Source organism: Dermochelys coriacea, chromosome 6, assembly GCF_009764565.3.
Source record: "Dermochelys coriacea isolate rDerCor1 chromosome 6, rDerCor1.pri.v4, whole genome shotgun sequence".
Taxonomy (NCBI): domain Eukaryota; kingdom Metazoa; phylum Chordata; order Testudines; family Dermochelyidae; genus Dermochelys; species Dermochelys coriacea.
In genome coordinates, this window is record NC_050073.1 from 24,082,163 (window position 1) to 24,103,118 (window position 20,956).

The following is a 20,956-nucleotide window of genomic DNA, read 5'->3' on the forward strand; positions in this document are numbered from 1 at the left end:
CCCCCCTTTATACTCCTAAAGATGCCTTGGATATAAACATAATTTGCACCGACTTAAAGGTACCTTTTACATGCCGCCAGGACACTGTAAAGGGCCTGTGTAGAAATGAGAATTAGGCCCAGTATTGTAATATGTATAAAAATTGGAACAGAATTAACATTGTGTTCAGTCTTACCTTTAACATTTCTTGACTCTTGAATGATTAACTCCAAGTACCGCAGCATTGGTTTTTTGCATGGCATATAGGTTTAATACGCTGTATGTATAGAATAATCCTATGTAATTATTTCTTGAAAAGATATTTTGCCTGTGGGCCAGGTGCAGGCTTTAAAAATTGAGTATTAAACGAGAATATTTTCTGTTGGGAAATTTGAAAGAAAAACCTCTACTCAGCACTAGGTACAACCAGATTCAAATGCAGATTAGACTGTAGATGGGATCCTTCTTGTTAAGGAGGCACCCTTGAGTAAAATGGGAATTAAAGTAATGATGTGCATTTTCCTATCACTTCTGGTCTTATCAAAATGTATGGAAAAATACCCATAAGCCCTTTCAAGCTCCAGTTGTGCCCGTTTAGATAAAGTAAAGAATACATACTGCCTGGCTGTAGGTAGAAGCCGACATCTTTAACTTTCAGGGTTGGCCTGTGTAACTGGAGACTGCAAAACTGAAATACCAGCCTGGAGATTTATTTTTTTTAAAGCATTTAGAAATAAAACACTCCTCCTCCTCTTCCTTCCTCACCGTGCCCCCCTACCCAAATCCATTAAACGGGAATTATAAAACAACTAAATCTTCCTTTTTGTTACTGTTTCTGCCCTTGTCAAATGTTTCAAAGAAAGATGGAAATGGTGCACTGCAGTAATTGGAATGTCCTATTGAAGACGCTGAGATCAGCACATGTACATGGAGTCTAGGCCAGGTTGAAGGACAGAGTGACCCTTAAGGGAAAATAGGGATGGAAATAGAAGCCATGTCATGTTTTTATATTTCTTATCCGCTGTATCTTTTTTTATGGAGGGTCAAATTGGAGACTAAATATACAGAATATGACTAATATTCATTGTTACCGGGTAAGCATATTATAAAAGACATCAACTTGTACCCTAATTAAGAGCAGTTCTAAGCCAGTTATGTTTAGTCTTCAAACAATGTACTTAGATATGACTGTCCTTTTGATCACATAGGGAATAGTCAGAGCAGAAGTGGGGTTTCTGCTTTTACATTTTTATTATACTTTTACATGGGGATTTTAAAAGGGGCCTGAAAGGAGGTAGGCACTCAACTCTCATTGACTTTCCCATCATCAACTCTTGGAGCACTGGGGAAGTTCCAGAAGACTGGAAGGGAGCTAATGTTGTACTAATTTTAAAAAATTTAAACGGGATGACCTGGATAATTATTAGACCTGTTAGCCTGACGTTGATCCCAGGCAAGATAATGGAGTGGCTGATGTGGGCCCCAAAGGCCCAACCCGCCATTCAGAACATGAATTTGGACAATCAGACCTGAAATTTTAAGTGACTGGTGATTTTGGATACCTCATTTTTTTGGCTGCCCAACTTGGGATACCTTGAAGGGGCTGAGCACTCACCCTCTGACAATCAGATCCCTTTAAGGTTTCTCAGATTAGACTCCTAGTCACTTCTGAAAGTTTAGTGAGCAGTACTTCAATTTTTCTTAATCATGCCTGACCAGAATGGTGTGGGGTTTTTGTTTGTTAGTTTTGTTTTAACACCCTGGATCAAATTTTCACTTGTATCCACTTACACCTCATCTTCATTTGGCTCGAAATATCTTTTAAGGATTGTTTTATGTAACTGATACCTCTTCTCTTTCCTCCATTTTTTTTCTTTTTCAGTTCACAGGACATGAAATGTAGTGGGACACAGGGAAAGCTGTGCGTGGGTTTGACTGACAATTGCCCATCTAATACTTTGGTTTTCATAGTTGCAGTCATGCCTCTTTGGGTGGCGAGAGTAATATGGGTTTATTGGGGGGCATGAGGACTTGACCCCTGCTCCAGCGCCTGCTGGAAGGAGGGAGAGGGATGGATGAGGAGCGAGAAGGCATGGCCTCTCCCTGTGCAGGAGTTCCAGGGTGGCTATGCCAGCTTGCTCACCTCTCCAGAGGCTCATGTGCAAGTACCCCTGCCCTGGCTCTGCACTGGCATGCTGAGGATTACACCAGGGCAGAGGAACCTGTGGTCTGTGATTCTGGAATGAGTCCTGGAAGGGTGGGGGCAGTATGAAGAGAGGGTCTCAGCTTGGCTGTCTGTGTCCTGCCAGTGCTGCCCACCCAGAGCTTGCCCTGGACAGGAGATGCTTGCAGACTGTGGAGCAGCAGGGCACCCTGGCTGGAATGGGCTCACAGACCCCAGTAATCTGCGGGAATACTGTTCCTTAGAAAGAGGTGCCTGGGATTTGAATCTCCAAGATGGAGTGTGGCAAAAAAGGGTTTGGGAGCCTTTGACCTAAAGTATTGCTAGGATCCTGGAAATAGACTTCAACTGTTAGACATTGGCTTTTAGACTTTCAACATGTATACAATGCTTAAAATAGCCCTATAGGATAAGTATAGTTCTAACTATTTATTTAGTTTATTTAAAAATACACTTATTCTGAGAAATTAAGAAAACAGTAACCTATTCTAGTGTATGACTGTAATTTTTTTCTGCTATAGAGACAACCAAAACCCCAACAGAAGGACAAGTTCTTAGAGGCAGCACAGTTGCATCTTACTGCCTTTTAATGAACCCTTTCCCCACCAAAAAGGTGTTCCTAGGGCATGCCTGTCCTGATTCACAAGACATGTTTTTATTCAAGTGTTTCTGCAGAGTTACGGTAATCTCAAGCAAGATGTCTGCAGGTCTTTTTAAGGATCTGTGATTATCTAAAGAAGCTCTCTTCAGTTTTTTTTCCTTTGTCAGTCTCATGTATATGAAGCCTGTGAACAATGATCAAAATAAATGTGGTCCTCACGTGGTAGGTCAACTTGTGCCAAAAATAACTAACTGCTGAAATTAATGATTTTATATACTCCAGGGTATCTTTTTTCTCATTCAGTACCAGGATTTTTCCTTTGGGATTAAATTAAAGGTCATTCATCCACATCTCTGAAAGCAACAGTGTGCGGCCCTAGGTGATGACTGTCCTTTGGGATCTGCAGGATGGCCACATGGAAGTTATTGCATGCTTTAACACACATGGTACTGCCACAACATTGAATTTGGGAAGGTCAGTGATGTAGAACCATTTGGCAGTGAGAACTGTGGAGCTAGGAATCATCACAAACCTCACCACCTTTCATACCAGGTGAGTGCTACCGTAAGCATATAGCGCAGTATATATGTAATATATAAATCCCCACACAATCTCCCCTGAGGTGAGAGATAGAGAAGCACCTATGTGACAGATGTTAGTCGTGTCACTGGGGTGGATTTGATTGAAATCAAATTGATTTAAATCACTAGTCAAGAAGACTTGATTTAATCATGGATTTCTACATAAAAGTGCATTCTTGTTCTTATAACTTTAATACATGTTCTTCACAACTGAGATGTAGGTTTCATTTTTAGATGGTACACACTATACATTTTTAAAGTGATTTATTTTGAAAACTTTTCAGATTAGTTTTACAGCTATATCAGAAATTGAATGATTGTTTGGTTATTTCATTTACCGAAGGTAATTGAAGCAGTTATTTATGAAGTCATTGGGAGGTGAACTATCTCCAATTCAACAGGTTAATCATTAATATTTGGAGGATTTTCTTGCCATGCTGTATTAGGAGGAGAACATCATCCATCAGACATTTAAATTGTTTAACTAAAACAACGTTATGTATTCTGGATTTTTTTCTTCAAAGGCAACCATAATATTTTAACAAAACAAGCATTTTCATTTTTGAATTTAGTTCAACATTCAAGTTTTTTAAAATCAGGTTTGTTTTTGTTAAAATTGTTTTAAACTAAAATAGTTAAATGAAATATTTAAAACAAAAATTAAATCAATTGTCAGCCAGGTCAACATGAGAAACTTAAAATATTGGCTTCTGCAGCTAACTCAGTAGTCTTCACCTTCATTTTCCTGTTTGTTCATAATCTGGAAAAGAAAAACAAGTTTGGGACGTGAAAAAGCAGGAAAACGATTTCTCAATTTGGAATGACTTAGTCCAAAGGAAGAAAATATTCTTTCTACACCGGCAGAAGAAGCTACTGCTGTTAAGTGAGATTATCACTTCAACAGTCTCTGAATCCAAGTGCTTAAGTGACTTCCACCAGTTCACTGCTGTGACTTTCTTTAAAACATCATCAGCAAACATATATTTCTTGAATGGTTCTTATTCCCAAACTGGGTCTCTTTTACGGCCTGCTGCCATTATAGGTTTTCTCTTCTAGTGAGAGAATGGTATGGTAGATCTCAAATCAATGAAGGCTACGCTCAGAAAGACCCCAAGACTTCTGGAATATGCTGCTCAAACAGTTTCACTTTTGTTTCTACTTCCTGTTCCTTCCTTCTCACATTTATCTCCAGATTTCTCCTTGTCAAGATTTTTCTGCCCTCAACAATCTTCTATTCATTGAACTTTTTGAAACTTTGCACTTTTAGAGAGAGGTAAGGGATTGACTCTGTTTACACAAATTTGCAGAGGGACAATAGGGTATTTATTTATTTTAAAACATTTTTGCTTTTAACAAGCATGTATCTCTGGAGACACAAATCCACAGTTTGAGAGCTGCAAAACTAAGCATCTTTGATGTATCTTTTAGACTGAGCAATGAGTCCCATTGGGTAGATAGAAAGATTAACCAAAATAATCTATACAGAACCCCATAAGATTGGGTTCCTCATCCACGAACTATTAGAACTCATTTACAAAACTTTTTTCTTAAACATTACATGAATATATTGTCTCATACTGTAGAATTAGAATTTACAATCCCTATTCCATGATGAGATATCTTTCAGCTATAATGTAAGTAAAACTATCTTTAGTTTTTTTCCCCCTCAAAAAGTATTTTATTAAAAAAATCCAATTTAAATAATTTTTTTTAAATCCATGATTTTATCCACCCTGCATGTCATTTGGTGCACTACTGGAAGGCACTCAGATACTATGGTGATGAGGGCAGGATAAAAACTTGACTGAAATGAATTAGTGTTTTAAGAAGTTTCTTAATAAATCCTTAGGACCTAAAGCCTGATAAAAGGGTGCCACATAATTTGGGGTGGAATAGAAGAATCCCACACTCCTGGAACCCAGGTTACACAGTGATTCATGAATAGTTAACACCACCATTATGACAAACATGAAGCTGGCACCTTTAATTATTTTATGGCCACATAATGTGACTTTAATGGTACTGAACAGAGGGTCCCAGATAAGCAGCAAGGAGTCCGTTCGTCCTGTATCTGTTACAAAGACTGCCCTAACTAGAGCTGGATGGACCGCCTTGTAGCTGGGCTACGTGCTGGATAAATGCACAGGTGGGATGGGAAAGGGAAGGAAGTACCATATATAAAGTAGCCCTGTCCTATGTACCCCTAACATTGCCCCACCAAAGAAGAAAAGACTTGGGGGATCCGTACAGTGGCAATTTTTTTAACCTATAGCTGCCCCCTTTGTGCTTCCATGCAAGGAACTCCTGGGAGGTTGAGCTTTGTGTCCTATAAGGCAGTGGTTCTCAACCTGGGGTATGGGTACCCCTGGGGGTACACAGAGGTCTTCCAGGGGGTACATCAACTCATCTAGATACTTGTCTAGTTTTACAACAGGCTACATAACAAGCACTTGCGAAGTCAGTACAAACTAAAATTTCACACAATGACTTGTTCATACTGCTCTATATACTATACCCTGAAATGTAAGTACAATATTTATATTCCAATTGATTTATTTTATAATTATGTGGTAGAAATGAGAAACTAAGCAATTTTTCAGTAATCGTGGACTCTGACACCTTTCTATTTTTATGTCAGATTTTATAAGCAAGACGTTTTTAAGAGAGGTGAAACTTGGGAGTACACAAGACATATCAGATTCCTGAAGGGGGTACAGTACTCTGAAAGGTTGAAAACCACTGCTATAAGGGGTGTGCACTTCCAGCTCAACACCCTGGAATCCAGCCCTTGCTTTTGAAAAGAGGAACCACCTTTATTAATAGATTCATAGATTTATAGATATTAAGGTCAGAAGGGACCATTATGATCATCTAGTCTGACCTCCTGCACAACGCAGGCCACAGAATATCACCCACCCACTTCAGCAAAAAACCTCTCACCTACGTCTGAGCTATTGAAGTCCTCAAATCGTGGTTTAAAGATTTCAAGGAGCAGAGAGTCCTCCTGCAAGTGACCCGTGCCCCATGCTACAGAGGAAGGCGAAAAACCTCCAGGGCCTCTTCCAATCTGCTCTGGAGGAAAATTCCTTCCCGACCTCAAATATGGCGATCAGCTAAACCCTGAGCATATGGGCAAGATTCACCAGCCAGATACTCAGGAAAGAAGTCTCTGTAGTAACTCAGATCCCACCCCATCTAACATTCCATCACAGGCCATTGGGCCTATTTACCATGAATATTTAAAGATCAATTTATTGCCAAAATCATGTTTATTCAGTCTGAGAACCTGTGTTAAGGGCCTAATCCAGTGCTAATCAAATCCTAAATCTGGTGTTAGTGAAAGATGGGATGTAACTTATTGACAGGCATGCGTTTTGTCTCCAGTATATCCTCCAATATCCTGTGCTGAACATCTTCTGTGTTTTTAATTGTCTTTAGGAGTAAGCAAAGTCTGCCATACTTTGTGTGCTTGCTAACTAACTTCTGATTTCATATGGCTTTGAGAGTATGAACATAGGAAGTATGTGGGCCATAGTCAACTACAGTTACGAATTGCCTTCACCCCTCCAAAAAAAAAATCAGTACACAGCATTTCAAATTTATATTACCTAATTCTCAGGTTAAAAAATCCTAAAATGGAGTTAAGGCATCAATCCTGGAACTCCTTGCAGATGATTGCCGTGTCCTCAATGAGCTTAATTGATGGACTGCAGTTTGTCTACAGGCAAAAGCTTATGGGATCAGGGTTACAGTTTGTAAATTCATATCTGAGATGTCAGAAAAACAACTTTAATAATAATACTTAGTTCTTCTATAATGCTTTCATCCTATTGGGATCCGGGAAGTGGGTGGGCGAAGCCCGTCCACTGCTAAAGGATCCCCCCAGCCTAAAAGGGGGATCCACAGGACCTAGATACCAAAAAATTCGGGGGGACAACTACGGAAATAACAGGGACAGGAGTGTGGTCAAAGGGTCAAACGAAGGGAACCGGATGGGGACACCGAGCAGAGAACCCTGGACAGCGCCCACTGCTCCTCGAAGACGTAAAGGAAGTCAGAGGACGCCGCCCAGAGGAACTCTGCCCGGATACGTGAATGGACTGAGGATCGGAAATAGGCCCTACAGTCACAGGAGACTCCATCGGCCAACCGCCTCACTCTGGTTTTATAGATGGCCATTTTAGCTAGGGCCAGGAGGAGGCTGACCAGGAGATTCCGTGACTTTGTGGGGCCACGGATAAGGAGTGCATAAATAAGAAGGTGAGGGGAAAAGTGCAACCAAAGACGTAAGAAAATATTGGTGAGGAGCCAGAACATGGGCTGCAGCCTGGCACACTCCAGGTATGTGTGTGCCAGGGTTTCCCTCACGCCGCAAAAAGGGCAGGTGTCTGGGATTGAAGTGAACTGCGCCAAGAACACGCCCGTGCTCACGGCTCCGTGAAGGAGCTGCCAACTGACATCCCCGGCGGGCCTCGGGACTAAGGTGGAATATAGGCTGGCCCACCGGGTTAATGCTCTCATTCATAGATCTCAACGGAGGTCACTATCATATCGCCACTTTAAAGATGGGGAAACTGAGACACACAGATGTGCCATAACTTGCCTAAGGTCACCCAGCAGGCCAATCACAGTACGGGGAATAGAACATGTCTCTCCTTTGCCCCATTCCAGTGTTCTAGTCACTAGGCTACAAACCTTCTTTTGAACAGTGTAGTTTTCAAATGATAGTAGGTTAGGAAACTGAGGTTGTATTACAGGGAAAGTTGTGATGTTTTAGAAATGCAGTGTTGAGACCACACCCTAACAACCTTACTGTGCCCCAGAACCGTGGTGCTTTCTGCACTCTTGATTCCTAGTTTGGCGTGCATATTTTGTTGAGTGAGATACTATTAGATGCTAGTCTAGTACTTGGAGAATGAATGAATACAGTTCAGGGTTTAATTGGAAGAGTGGATAGTATGGAGCAGTGATACTCAGACCTCAGTGGTTCAGGAGCCAAATGAGTGATCAGCATTACCCAAAAGAGCAACAGTAGTGTGAATTCATTGTTTCATTTACTATTTTTTAATATATTATATTATAATATATTACAATAAAATAGTGACCAAGTATTAGTATTTTATCAATTGCAGTTGGTTAATAACATATTAATCAATCAGGATGTTTTTAATTACTTAGATTGGTTTAAATCACACAGTGTTTTAACATTATGTTCTGCAAAGAGCCGCAGGAGACGCATCAAAAAGCCATTTGCGGCTTACAAGCCTCAGTCTGAGTGTCACTGGTATAGAGTGCTGTTTGTGTAGTATATACAGAAGTTAAGGTGTATCACTGTTGTCTCTTGGTTGTCAGATGTTTGGATATGGCTTTTGTGTGAATACCTAATGTGGAGAGTTGTTAGCGTATGTAGCCGGCATGTCATGGAAGGAAAGCATCATACTGTGATGCAGGCAGGTGCAAAGAGCATGCAGAGGGACCTGTGGGAAGATGCTTTATTAAAGGTCCTTTGGGAGTGATACAGCAGGCTCAGCACTACTTCTGGGTGTAGTGAGGTCACCAGCATTAATTCATTAAGTGCCTACCAGCATGCTCACTGCGGAATCTCTGGTCATGTAAGTGGCACATATGTGTTGTGTGATGTGAAGCCAATAAAAAAATCTAAACAGCTCTAATTGTCTAGATGGAAGGCAAAAGAATGCAAGTTTGTCTTATGGCTTTAGTTGGAGGGCATGCAAAGGGACAAAGACAGAATAAGATTGTTTTGGGTACTTGAAAATATTTGAGTCTTAAAATGTAGCCACAACTTAGTATTTCATGATCTTTGTAAATGCAGCATACAAAGCCCTTGCTGTAGGATCAGTGATTTGTGTGAAGCTTTGGTGTGTGGTAACTTGGGTTTCTGTGTGAGCAGTATTAAAGCTGGATAGAGAAAGATGGCACAATTTGCATGCTTCTCACTCTTAAAGAAATGTAGGACTGCAGATAAGGATACTTTTTTCAAGATTGCTTATATTGTGAACTTTCTAGGTCTGCTGACAATTTGGTGAACTTTCTAAATTCTAACAGACTGTGGGCATACTTTGTAATATCATTCAGAACTATCCATATGCTTTTTAGGGTGTGTGCACAAACGTGGGGTTTGGCAAAGGGGAGGCGAAGGAAATTTGCAAGCCATGTTTGTCAATCAAAAAGGGGTTTTAAGCTCCACAGGTATGCACGTACATTTTGTCATCTTGGCAGCGATCTTTCTGTCACTTAATGTCACCTCAGGAGTCCTTATGAACTTTACAAATAGTGCCGGCTCTCTGTGCAGTGTATATATACTGCCCCTTTGATGACTTGTGTAATGTCCATGAGACATCTGGCAGAATGTATACACTTCTGGTGTTGACAGAATGTTCATACATTTTTTTTCAAGGTGAACTCCCAAAATAAGCATCTCAGTGTGATAAATAGCCCTGTGCATTGGATCTTGTCAAAGACTCTTGAAATTTCTAGGCTAAGCTATTTTTGGGATATAACTCAACAAATAGTGTTGGAAGATTTTAAAAATGAATTGCACTGATTGTTTTCAGTTAAAGTCACTACTGGACAGGTTTTAATTGGCTTGTTTGGATCCCTTCTCCCCACCCCACTTATTTCATCTCTGATTCCTGCATATGTTAAAGCAAAAAAATCAAAGAGCAGTTTTCTTCTTTTCTTCTCCCAAATACTGCTCCTTCTGAGTTACCTTTCCTCACATTGTAACCCTAATATTACAACTCTGCAGGAGTTTGACTGGCAGCTTCCGAGTCAGCATGCTAGACTCCTCTGCTCAGCACTTGTCCTCTTTCTAGACAGAGAAGAAACAGCTAAACAACAGAGCTGTCTGAGCACTCTCCATGGAGAGGAATTAAAAAAGAGAAGTGAGACCCTGTACCATTGACCTTGGATCACTGTTATTCTAGACCCATATTCATAGATTATAAAGCCAGAAGGGACCACTGTGATCATCTAGTCTGACCTCTGGAAAAACATCTAATCTTGATTTAAAAATCTTGGCTTGTTTGTTTAACCTCAGACCTTCCCCAAAATTCTCTCCTGGTCACAGAGCCCATTAATAACATTTGACATGGGTTATAGGAATTTTAAGAAGGTAGATATAGATAGGATTGGCAAGAGGCAAATTAAGCCATATAATGGAAGTCATGTTACAGCCTGTAGTTTAGAGAGGTTACCATGAAATAAGTATTTTGCAGTCTGCAGAAAGAAGTGTATTGTTTATACTTCACCATTACAGCTATTCTAACTTGTCTCTCACATCCTCCTTTTTAACCTCTTTTCTTGTTGTCTCATTTGCATTCTAAATATCTTAGTGTGTCATTATGTGTTATGGCAAATTTCCATTCTGTCTAAACACTGGTAATACTGTCTACTTTTCTACTGTGGGTGAGCTTCAGTGAATTCTGTTAATATTTGCTTTACTTTCATTTCCACATCCTCCCTTCCAAGGATAGCCAGTTTAAGTTAATACCTATTCCACCCCATGTGCTCCTCATCCAGAGATTTGTTGATAATTCCGTGATAAAATGTTTAGGAAAAATGCCTTTTTGAAACCTGTAATTGATTTTACTTCCAAAGACTGAGTTTCAGGTCACAACACCACAAATCAAGGGATGGTTCTTGCTGTATTTTCTTGGCAAAGGTCCCTCTCCCTAGGTGACAAGGATATCAGTCCCCTAAAGGGAAGGGTAGTTTGTATAGATCTTTGTGGTACTTATCCTGGAAATAAAAGGCTGAAATGAAAAGGTATTAGCTGTATCTAGGAGAACATACACTTGACGAGTTAAATCTTAAGTGTAGGAAGACCACTGGCTACAATAAAAATCAATGTTTGGAAGAAGAAGCTTTTGTCTTGGAGAGCTAATGCAGATCTTGAGTAATTTTTGTGGTCTCCAGTGCTTTACATTTAGAGTTAATTTGGACTTGGTTAATAATTAACAAGTAAATTTAGCATATCCATTGTTTTGCCTTTCCTAGGTAAATGAGGCTCTGCATTTTTAAATGTAAGATATAGCTCTCTCTCTCCCTCTCTTTTAGAAAATCAAGACAGCTTCTTAGAGAGAGAATGATACAGCAAGTTACAAAAAGAAAAGGAGTACTTGTGGCACCTTAGAGACTAACAAATTTATTAGAGCATAAGCTTTTGTGAGCTACAGCTCACTTCATCGGATGCATAATTTGTTAGTCTCTAAGGTGCCACAAGTACTCCTTTTCTTTTTGCGAATACAGACTAACACGGCTGCTACTCTGAAACAGCAAGTTACAGTAGTCCTTACCATGAAATTTTTATTCTACTGGATACCCTCTTAAAGGAGCACTGTGCTTTGTCCTTAAACTTTGATTGTTCAGTGAGTGCCAGCCAGACCAGTAAAGTAGCTAAACTCACAGATTGAGATTTGTCTCCCCTTCTGTGGTTCCTTTGCGAAGTATAAAGGGGCTGGAGCAACATAAAAGAGACCCTAAAAGCCCTATATCAAACCAGGAAGTGGCTGGAGGTGTTTCCCCTTGTGCAGTCACTGTGGAAATATCTGTAAGATTGCCTCTTGAGGACCCCCTTGCAAGATCTTGGGAAGGGAGATCTCTGTTGGGATCAGAGCTGCAGCACACAATACTATGGAGATTCTTGGCAATGCCAGTGGCCATGGGGCAGTCCTGGGTGGCTGCCATAACTTAGGTCTTAAGGGGTATCTAAATTATGCTGGGAGCTTCTGCAACCCCTGGAGCAGGCCGGAATTTGGAGGGCACAAAAGTCGTTTACAGTCACTTAGGGTGTGCCTAATGCTGCAGTCGGAGGCGTGATTGCAACACATGTGGATGCATCTGAGCTAGCTTTGATCTAGCTAGTTCAAATAACAATGACAGTGAAGCCACAGGAGCTCCAGAACCCACCCAGGACCCTCGGTATGTACTCAAGTGATTAGCTAATGATACTGCTTTGCTGGTATTGTTACTCGAGCTAGCTAGAGCAAAGCTACCTCAGGCATATGTTACTCCTGGGGGAATTCTGCGCTACAGCACATGCACAGAATGTATGTCCTCCCGCATATTTATTTGCTTTCCTGCAGAAAAATGACTTTCTCATGAGGAAACAAAGGGAAGCCACAAGAGCGGTCATGCAGTCCTCCCCAGCAGTATGTTTCAGGTGCCCAGGGTAGCCAGCAGAGGGGTAAATCACTGTGGGGCAGGGGGCAGGACTGGGGAAGACAGAGTGGGTGGCTCCTACCCTGCCTTGGGCTCAGCTGCTTGTCCTGGCTAGGCTGGAGAGGATGGGACTTCCTCTTAGCCTGCATGGCATCCAGGGCTGGGTCAGACCCACCCCCAGATTTCTCCCCCAGTTGTAAGAAGCTCTGCAAACTCCCCTGCCCCTCGCTTCCTTCACTCATCGCTCCTCAGCTGCAGGGAGTGGGATCCTGGTAAAGGGAGCTGCTCCCGCATCCACCCAACCCCTGTGCATCCAGACCCCCCCCACACCCAGACCCTCCCACTGAGCCTCAACCCCTTCCCCACTCAGAACCCATGCAATGAGCCCCACTTCCCCTGCACCTGGATCACCCTAGTGAGCCACCCACACCTGGATCCTCACCCCACTGAACCCCACTCCTCCAAGCATCTGGATGCCCCACTGAGCCTGCCACACCCAGACCTCCCTGCCAAGCTCTATCCCCCCATCACCCAGACCCTACTGCTGAGCACCAATCCCCTTCACTTGGACCCCCTACAGAGTCCCATTACTGTTGCACTCAGAACCCCCCAACAAGCCCCTGTGCATCCAGATCCCCCCGAAAACCAGATACCCGACTGAGTCGTTCTGTGACAGATTTATGTTCCCAATCTGCCTGGGGCGTCAGGTGATCGGTCTGAGGCCTCAGGATTTTTAGGGAGGAGATGATGGAGCACACTGTGTAACTGAGTTTTAAAGCTTTATTGATAAAATAATAAAGCAACAGTGGAGAGTGGTGGAGGTGTGTTTCCCCACATCACTCTCAGGAAGGAAGGAAGTGTTAGTGCCCCAAGCCCTAACCCACTTTCATACTCACACCCGCACTTCCTGAAGCTTGCCAGGCCTGTGTGTAACATAAGAAGAAGAGGGTGGATGGGAATTCTGTCCTGTGCGCACAGGTTGTCCAGGCTCCGCTGTTGATCTCCGATTTGCCTCGGCTCTCAGAAGGGTTTTTAAGTCCTGGGTTCTTTTGGGGGCTTTTCATTCAGCCACCTCTGTTCCCTGTGCTCTTTGTACCAGTCCTACCTGGGTCTCTGTGGCCTCCTCAGCTTTCCCAAAACACATCGGCTCCAGGGACCCGAAACTTTGTTTTCCCCCCACTTCTGCTGGCCTTTACCGTCTTGTTTGTTTTTGCAATCTCTTCAGTCCTGCTCAGCTTAGTTCGCCTCTTCTCATGGCTGGTGGGGGGGTTGGGTAAGATGTGAATGCAGCTGCCGACTTCTCGTCAAGCCCCTGACCTTGGACCGGGGCCAGCATCTTATCTTCAGACAGAGCTAGCTGAGGTGTCGAGTTAACCTGTTCTTTGCTCTCTTCTTCCTTCCCCTTTGACCTCTCGAACCTGCAAAGGAATCTTCCACTCCACACTTGCACCTTTGACCCTTCCCAAAATCCCTTGCGAAGCTTGCAACGGCGTTAGCAATATACAATGCTGATCTGCCTCTCCCAGGAGACCCCTGAGGGAAGGGCCATTGGGATGTGACAGTTCACGCCCAGATTGCCCCACACAGAACCCTCTCAACCCACACCTGGATCCCCCCACACTAAGCCCCTCCACACTTGGATCCTGCCTTGTTGAGCCTGCCTGCCCACAGCTGGTGCACCTGGCACAGAGGGCCAGGGCCCTGTGGTGTTTCTGGGGCAGGCCCTGTCCTTGCGCTGTGTCAGGGTTGGGTTCAGCCTCACAGCTGAGTCCATGTCCCGAGGGGAGGGGGGGGTGGAGCTGTACAGTGATCTCCCACCTCTGTGCAGCCAGTGACCTGTGCTCTCCAGTGCCGTGCTGGAGCCTCCGCATTTATTTGACAAATAAATTTTGCAGATTTTTTTCAGAATTTTAAAATATTGTGCATAGAACTTTTAATTTTTTGGTGCAGAATGCCCTCATGAGTAATATGTAAATCGCTGCAGTCACATCTCTGATTGCAGTGTAGACAGACCCTCAAAGTAGCAGAGCAGAATTTCACCCATTCTTCTCCTCAGAATTGTGTCAAGTACAGTAATTGGGTAAGAATCAGAAGCAGGTTAGTACATCCAATTAGTGTAGAGATTGGGTTAAAGGGTAGAGCTAGACTGTGTCTTCCTGCTATTTATAGTATTGTCATGCTGTATTCAAGTAGAGATATATTGTGCTGTCAACATTTGCACTCTGAGTGAAGAACTGACTGTAAGACATTACAGATGGTTGACAGACTGCAATTAATCCCAACTAATGAAGAAATGCAGAGCATGTTAATTTACATGTAAGTTGAAGCAATTGGCTGCTAACAAAGCCTTTAAAACTATCTCTGTACTGAGTGATCATAAATCACCTGTGTGAGACTAATAATTCAATAATAAACAATATATTTTAAATTAAAAACTACATAGCTTTAAATTATACTGTTATAATTTGATAACTTGTCCTGTAATTCACTGAATGAACTTCAGTCCATGTGCCGAAATAATGTTGCAAGAAATAATTATATTTTATTTGGCTGCAGAACCAATTTATTATGAGTAGCAACCTCAAAACATGAATATTTTGTCTTCCAGATCTAATTGTTACGATGTTCAGGTTATGTGGAGGATATAACTGCAGTTTAATAAACATGCAACATACAGTACATATAATTGTAAATAAAAAACAATTCCAAAAAGTGCAACATTTTTTACAGGATGATCCACTTTAGCAGTAGTTTTCAATTTTACAATCAAGGAAAACAGTAAGATTAGATTCTGCTTCAGTGGAGAAATTGGTTTGCTTCTTGTGACTGGACTTTGGAAAAATAGAATCAAAATTTGTCAGTGGATTTCTCATCTTGATGGTTATCCTCCAGACTATTTTAAAAATTGGCACTGTTGAACCGACAAATATCTCTTCATTAGTACTTGACATTAGTATGGCTGTACTGTCAGAATATTGCAATCTCCAGAGTATTAGGTAGAGAAGTAGACAAAGAAGGAATGAAATGGGGAATAATTAATATGCTCCATTCCATTGTATATTCTTTGTGAGCACACTTCATTTGCAAAAGTGTTATTGGTATAAGGCATTCTAATGAAACAACCTTGATGTAAGTCCAGCTGCAATATTTAGAAGTTCCATCCATATTTAGGCTGGTGTTAAAATTCTAGGATATCTTTAAGGAAGATGTTTAGAAAATAACTATTTTTTTTGTTCTCTGTACACTTTTGCTGACACGAATCATCTGAAAATGTGAAAACAGCTAGACTTAAACAGCAGCTATACCTCCTCAGATTAATTGTCCATTATGGAGTCTTCAACCTGGAGCTGGCCATTGTTGTAACAGGGTCGTGGATTAGATGGACCACAGGACTGATCCAGTATAGAAGTTCCTATTTTCCTCTCCTCACTGCAGTATCAGAACAGCAAGACAGGACTGCTAAAAATGACTAGAATAACTTTGTCTCTAGTTGTCTTCACCCTATTTTGAGAGCGTGAGTGTGCGTATAATATAATATATACACATACACACTACATAACAGCATGAGGTGGATTTTCTTTGCCAGCCTGATGGACAGTTGCTGATTCATGAAAGAAAACAACCTTCCTGCCAAGAACTGGAAACTTGCCATGTTGCTCAATAAGATGAGATCCCACTCCCATGGGCAGAGTGGGATTTCAGAATGAACCATTACATAGTCTTCTTACCGAATGCAGGAAGATTGAACGTAAGAAATGAAACCACTGTTTTTCTGTGGTTTTTCCTCTTACTCTAATTTAGAACTCCACGAGTAAGAAACAATTTAATGAAGGTGTTTTAGATTACATTTCCATCTAAGCAATTCCTTTTGCTAGTAATCCATTTGTTATGATAGTTCTCTGTATAGATAGATAGATAGATAGATAGATAGATAGATTCTATTTTACTTTTATCACCAAATTCTTTATATGTGGGGAGGAGGAACAATTCAGAGTAGATCCATGGATTGCAAGAGGGGTTTAGTTAACTAAATAAAGGTTCAGCCTGATGAGAGGAATTTTAATAAAGTGAAAGGTATCAATGAGGACAGGAGCTTAGAAGGATTCAGTAAAGGGTTGGACATTTTATAAATAACAAGAACATCCAGAGTTGCAGTATGAAGTATGAAAAACAAACTTTAAGAACTTTGAAAGGGGGATAAACATTTATGCTTAAAGGCATCAGCCAACGCCTAACTAATGGGGGTTAGGAAGAAACTTTCCCTGTGGGCAGATTATTGGGTAACTGCCTACTGTAGGGTTCCTTGCACCTGCCTCTGAAGCACTTGGTACTGGCCAGTTTCAGCAACAGGATACTGGACAAGATGGAGCACAGGTCTGATCCAGTATGGCAATTCCTGTGTTCATATGAAAACTTTTTTTCACCTAAATCCTGAAGTCTATTTCAGGCAAAATTCCCATTGCCTGAATAAGTACTGAGAGTTTGACGCTCTGCTCAGACAGAGCGGAGAAGTGGTATGGCAGAGAGCTGGTTGCAACTCCCTGGTCATACCTGACCCCCGCATACGTAAAAGCGTTGGGAGAACGGGGCATAGAGGAATATTGCTCTGCAAAACTCCACCCACACTCATTCATTGGAACATCTCGGACGTGCCCCTTTCCTCCTCTTATGTGGCGAGGCTGCAGAACCGTCTCCACTGGCTTTTATTGGCCGAGAGATTCCTGTGCAGGTGGAATTTGTTCAGTGCAATGTGGCCTTACCAAACTGGAGAATCCAGCCCTGAGTAAAAACGTAGGCCCCATTATTCTGTTGACATTAATGAGGCTGAGTAGCAGCTTACTCCATGAAAAGTTTAAATTAATTGATGTTAATCTGACCTGAAATAAAGGGCCTTCTTGCAGAGTAAAGTACTGCTTATCTGAAGTAAGAGTGGGAAGGTCTGGCCCTGGGTGGAGGACTCTTTTCTTTGTAGGAGATGGAACGTTAATTATTAACGGTAGTAGTGGCAACTGGTAGATAAGAGGAATAATTAACAGCAAATTTCTTATGTAAAATTCCTCCTATTTTGCATGTCTGCAAATCCATCAGATTAAAGGATTTTACTGCATATAAAATATGTGGGCTGCCAAATTCCTTAGTGATAAAGATGCCAGAGTGAGGGTATATATATATATATATCTCTTCTGCCTCAAGATGAGGGTCATCATTGGGTCAGGGCAGTGAATGATGAAATACAATTATATTGTTCATTATAATAATGACTCATGTATTGTAGGTGCCTATGGTATGCACTCTGGATGTATTGCACATTCTGGTGGATGTTTAATTTTGTTTTCTCTTGCCATTGGCTGGCATCACCTCTCTTAATGGATAATCAGACTAGTTGTTGCAGAAATTTCGCATAAGAACTTCAGTGTCCATTTTCGGAACTTTGAATTTTGATTCAGTAAATTAGTGCAATTACAGTAGTACAGATATCAGTGATTGCTTATCTCAAGCTACAGAGATTTTACAAGAACCTTTCCTCAACCAAACCAAACGTATTGCACTTTAATATGTAAACTTTTGCTAAAGGCCCATTTGTTCTGTTGCTCACGCAGTGGTGAACAGTCGTTTCCCAGAGTACTTCCATTGAAGTCAGTGGGACTGCTCATGTGAATAACTGCTAATAAAAATCAAAGGCTCTCATTTTCTCGCCCAAATGATTTTAACATAATAGGCCAGATAATTAGCTGATGTTAAGGGGTAGGGGTGTAAATCCATTGGCCCAAAGTGTTCCCCCTTATGCAACTCTTCAACATTGCTACAGTTTCATTCTACTTAATGCTTTCTTTTTATTATGGTCAGTGCTAAACATAATATGATATGTTCTTCTTTTGGACTGTCTGCATTGCCATTCATCTGAAAGGGAGTTAAAACAAAATAGCACTAGTACTGTAAATAACTGTAATTTTGTTTGTAATGGTATGAGCGCAGCAAGAGAAAAATATGCCCCAGTGAGTATTTTACTTCAAATTATCCCTGATAATGGGTAGTCAAAATTTTTGAATCTTCAAAAGCTTCAAATTACTGGAAACATGATTTTGCGATTAACATGCAAGAATATAAATCAAGCAATCTGGTGTCTATTCCTGCCTCTTTGAAGAGTAATTTAAGACACTTATATTCTCCATACCTCAGTTTCCCCAACTGTCAAAGATAAAAGATGATGATCTTTACAAGGATGTTGTGAGACTAAATTCATTGAAGTCTGCAAAAGGTCTTTGGGATCCTCAGAGGGAAGACATTATGGAAGTATAAGGTATTACCATTATTATAACAGAATACTGCCATAGTATTGGGCTCTTTTGGCTAAGATCTAGTATAGTGTCAATTTTCTATGACTAGGAGCTGTTCCCTCTCTTTACAGAGAAGTGGACTGTTTGGTTCCATCTCTGACTACTGTGACCCCACTGTGTTACAGTACAGCACAATGTAACCTCACACCCAGAATAGTCTTCATTGTTAGATATATATTGACACAGTGAGATAAATGTGCTGGATCAGATTCTGCCCTCAGATATGTGTATGTGCAAGTATCGCTGAAGTTAACAAGTAAGGTAGGTGTGTGTGTGTGTGTGTGTGTGTGTGTGTGTGCGCGCGTGCGCCTATGGTCAGGTTTGACTACAGGGTACTTAAGTACCTAATCTTAAATACGACAGTAGGATTAGGGTTGCATTTTCCTTGGCGTTAAACTGTGGAGCCCTTCTGTAATGACAAGTAAATGAAAGGAGGAGAAACTGTGCACTGGCTGTAGTGGTTTAAGTTACATAACTCATTAGCTGGTCCAGAGAAGAGATGCCAATGCTTATGGCTTTATCAGCCTTCCTTTCACAGACACTGAGCAGAAAGGATCATTTGGGTTTACTGAGTGTATATATGCAGGAGATTTACACGATTTAAAAATAGGAATGTTCTTAATCTGCTGGGAACATTTTATTTTTTGTATTTGATGTAAAATAAATGTATGAAAATGACTTCAGTTTAAATAGACTCCGTTGATACAGTACTTTTCCACTGAATTTACTAGGAGCTGTGAATGTGTTATAACAAACTGCACTGCAGGCTGCAGCATCTGATTGTCATGCCAGGAGCATCACTAGCGTAGAACTAAATAGAGATTGGTGAGGAAACTGGGTCAGGAAACAGGCCTACTGTACCTGCAGAGACTGCAGAGTGCAATAGCAAAGAAACAGAGTGTCCACGGCATGGCACTGTCTTACAAAACATAGATGAGTAGGCTGGTGAGAACGTGTTTTTGATATTATGCATGGCTCAGGCTAGAGATGCTTCTGCTCCCTGCTTCCAGCCCCTCTTTTTTGCCAGGTGATTTTTAGCCATGGCCATTTTGCCTCTCTCGCTTCTGTAGTCCATAATGCATTTTCCTTTCTCCCAGAGCTCAGAAATATCCATGCTGATTTCCTATAAAATAGGAAGGACACTGTAGGTTAATTTTTGTATTAGGTATGGTGTTAAATATTATAAGATCAGTTAACATCCCTCTCCCCCATCACAGCTTATGAAAACTGTGTGAAAGGTATGTGGCAAACTGGCCAAGAATCTTGAGCACCTTGCTCAAAATAATAAAAAAGACTCTTCGATACAGTTTGATTAGCTTAATAACATTGGCTTATTAGTTGTGTCATGAAGAATAAAATTTAAAAAAAACAAACAGAGGCGCTACAGGGTCAGTAAAAAGCAATGCCATTCAGAAGTGGAACACTGCATCATCACAGAATGTGGTTGTTGCGTGAATATAGTGTTAAACATCAGAGATGAAGGGAAAGCAAAGACCAAGTACAGAAAGAACACTTTGAAACACTTTCCCTTGGGCATTTTGAAATGAGCTGTAAAAGAACTTTTAAAGTACTTCTCTCTGAATTGCGGTGAATTGAAGATGGGAGGCAGAAGAAACATTGATTATGGCCCCAAATAGCCCTCTTTTATTGGAGATTCGGTACATTATTTGTGTATCTGTGTCAAGAGAGTAAGTAAAGACCTAAAGAAAAGAAGGTAAGTAAAACAGAACAATTAAGTGCGGGATTTTTTTTAGTCCTTAAAGATTTTTTTTAATTATAGCTGACATTGGACGGAGTGAAATAATTTTTATCATTATTAATTTTTGTTTTGTTTTTGAGGTTTGCTTTAGATGTGAACCAACTAGGGAAATGCGGAAACTGCAAAAATAAGTATCCTGTATATACATATTGTAGTTTGTAGAGGACTGTACCACAGTAACTAAAAGGGAAAATACTTTTTAGAAACATTGTTATATGTGACCCAATAACTGCTACAGATAAATGGAATATAGGCTAGTTTCAGAGTCCTCAACATTTTAGGCAGTCAATCCTGCAAGATGTTAAATGCCCTCATCCCTGCAGTTGCTGATTT

At 41.1% G+C, this 20,956-nt stretch overlaps 1 protein-coding gene across 16 annotated transcripts in view; it reads left to right on the plus strand.

Annotated features, from left to right (window-relative positions):
• SERGEF (secretion regulating guanine nucleotide exchange factor) overlaps positions 1-20,956 on the plus strand; it is a 263,131-nt gene that overhangs the window by 94,303 nt on the left and 147,872 nt on the right. For 3 of the 16 annotated variants that reach the window (XR_005293772.2, XR_006282351.1, XR_006282352.1), the window contains exon 10: positions 3,169-3,314. The exons of 10 other annotated variants lie outside the window; for them this stretch is intronic. Coding sequence is in view for 1 of the 6 variants with exons in the window: in XM_038407942.2 (XP_038263870.1) it covers positions 2,683-2,751 (69 nt within the window). In the remaining 5 variants the exon portion in view is untranslated. Of the gene's footprint in view, positions 1-2,682; positions 2,777-3,065; positions 3,315-15,808; positions 20,257-20,956 lie in introns of those variants that run through there. 3 more of the 16 variants (XR_005293771.2, XR_006282354.1, XM_038407942.2) reach the window with 3 other exon arrangements.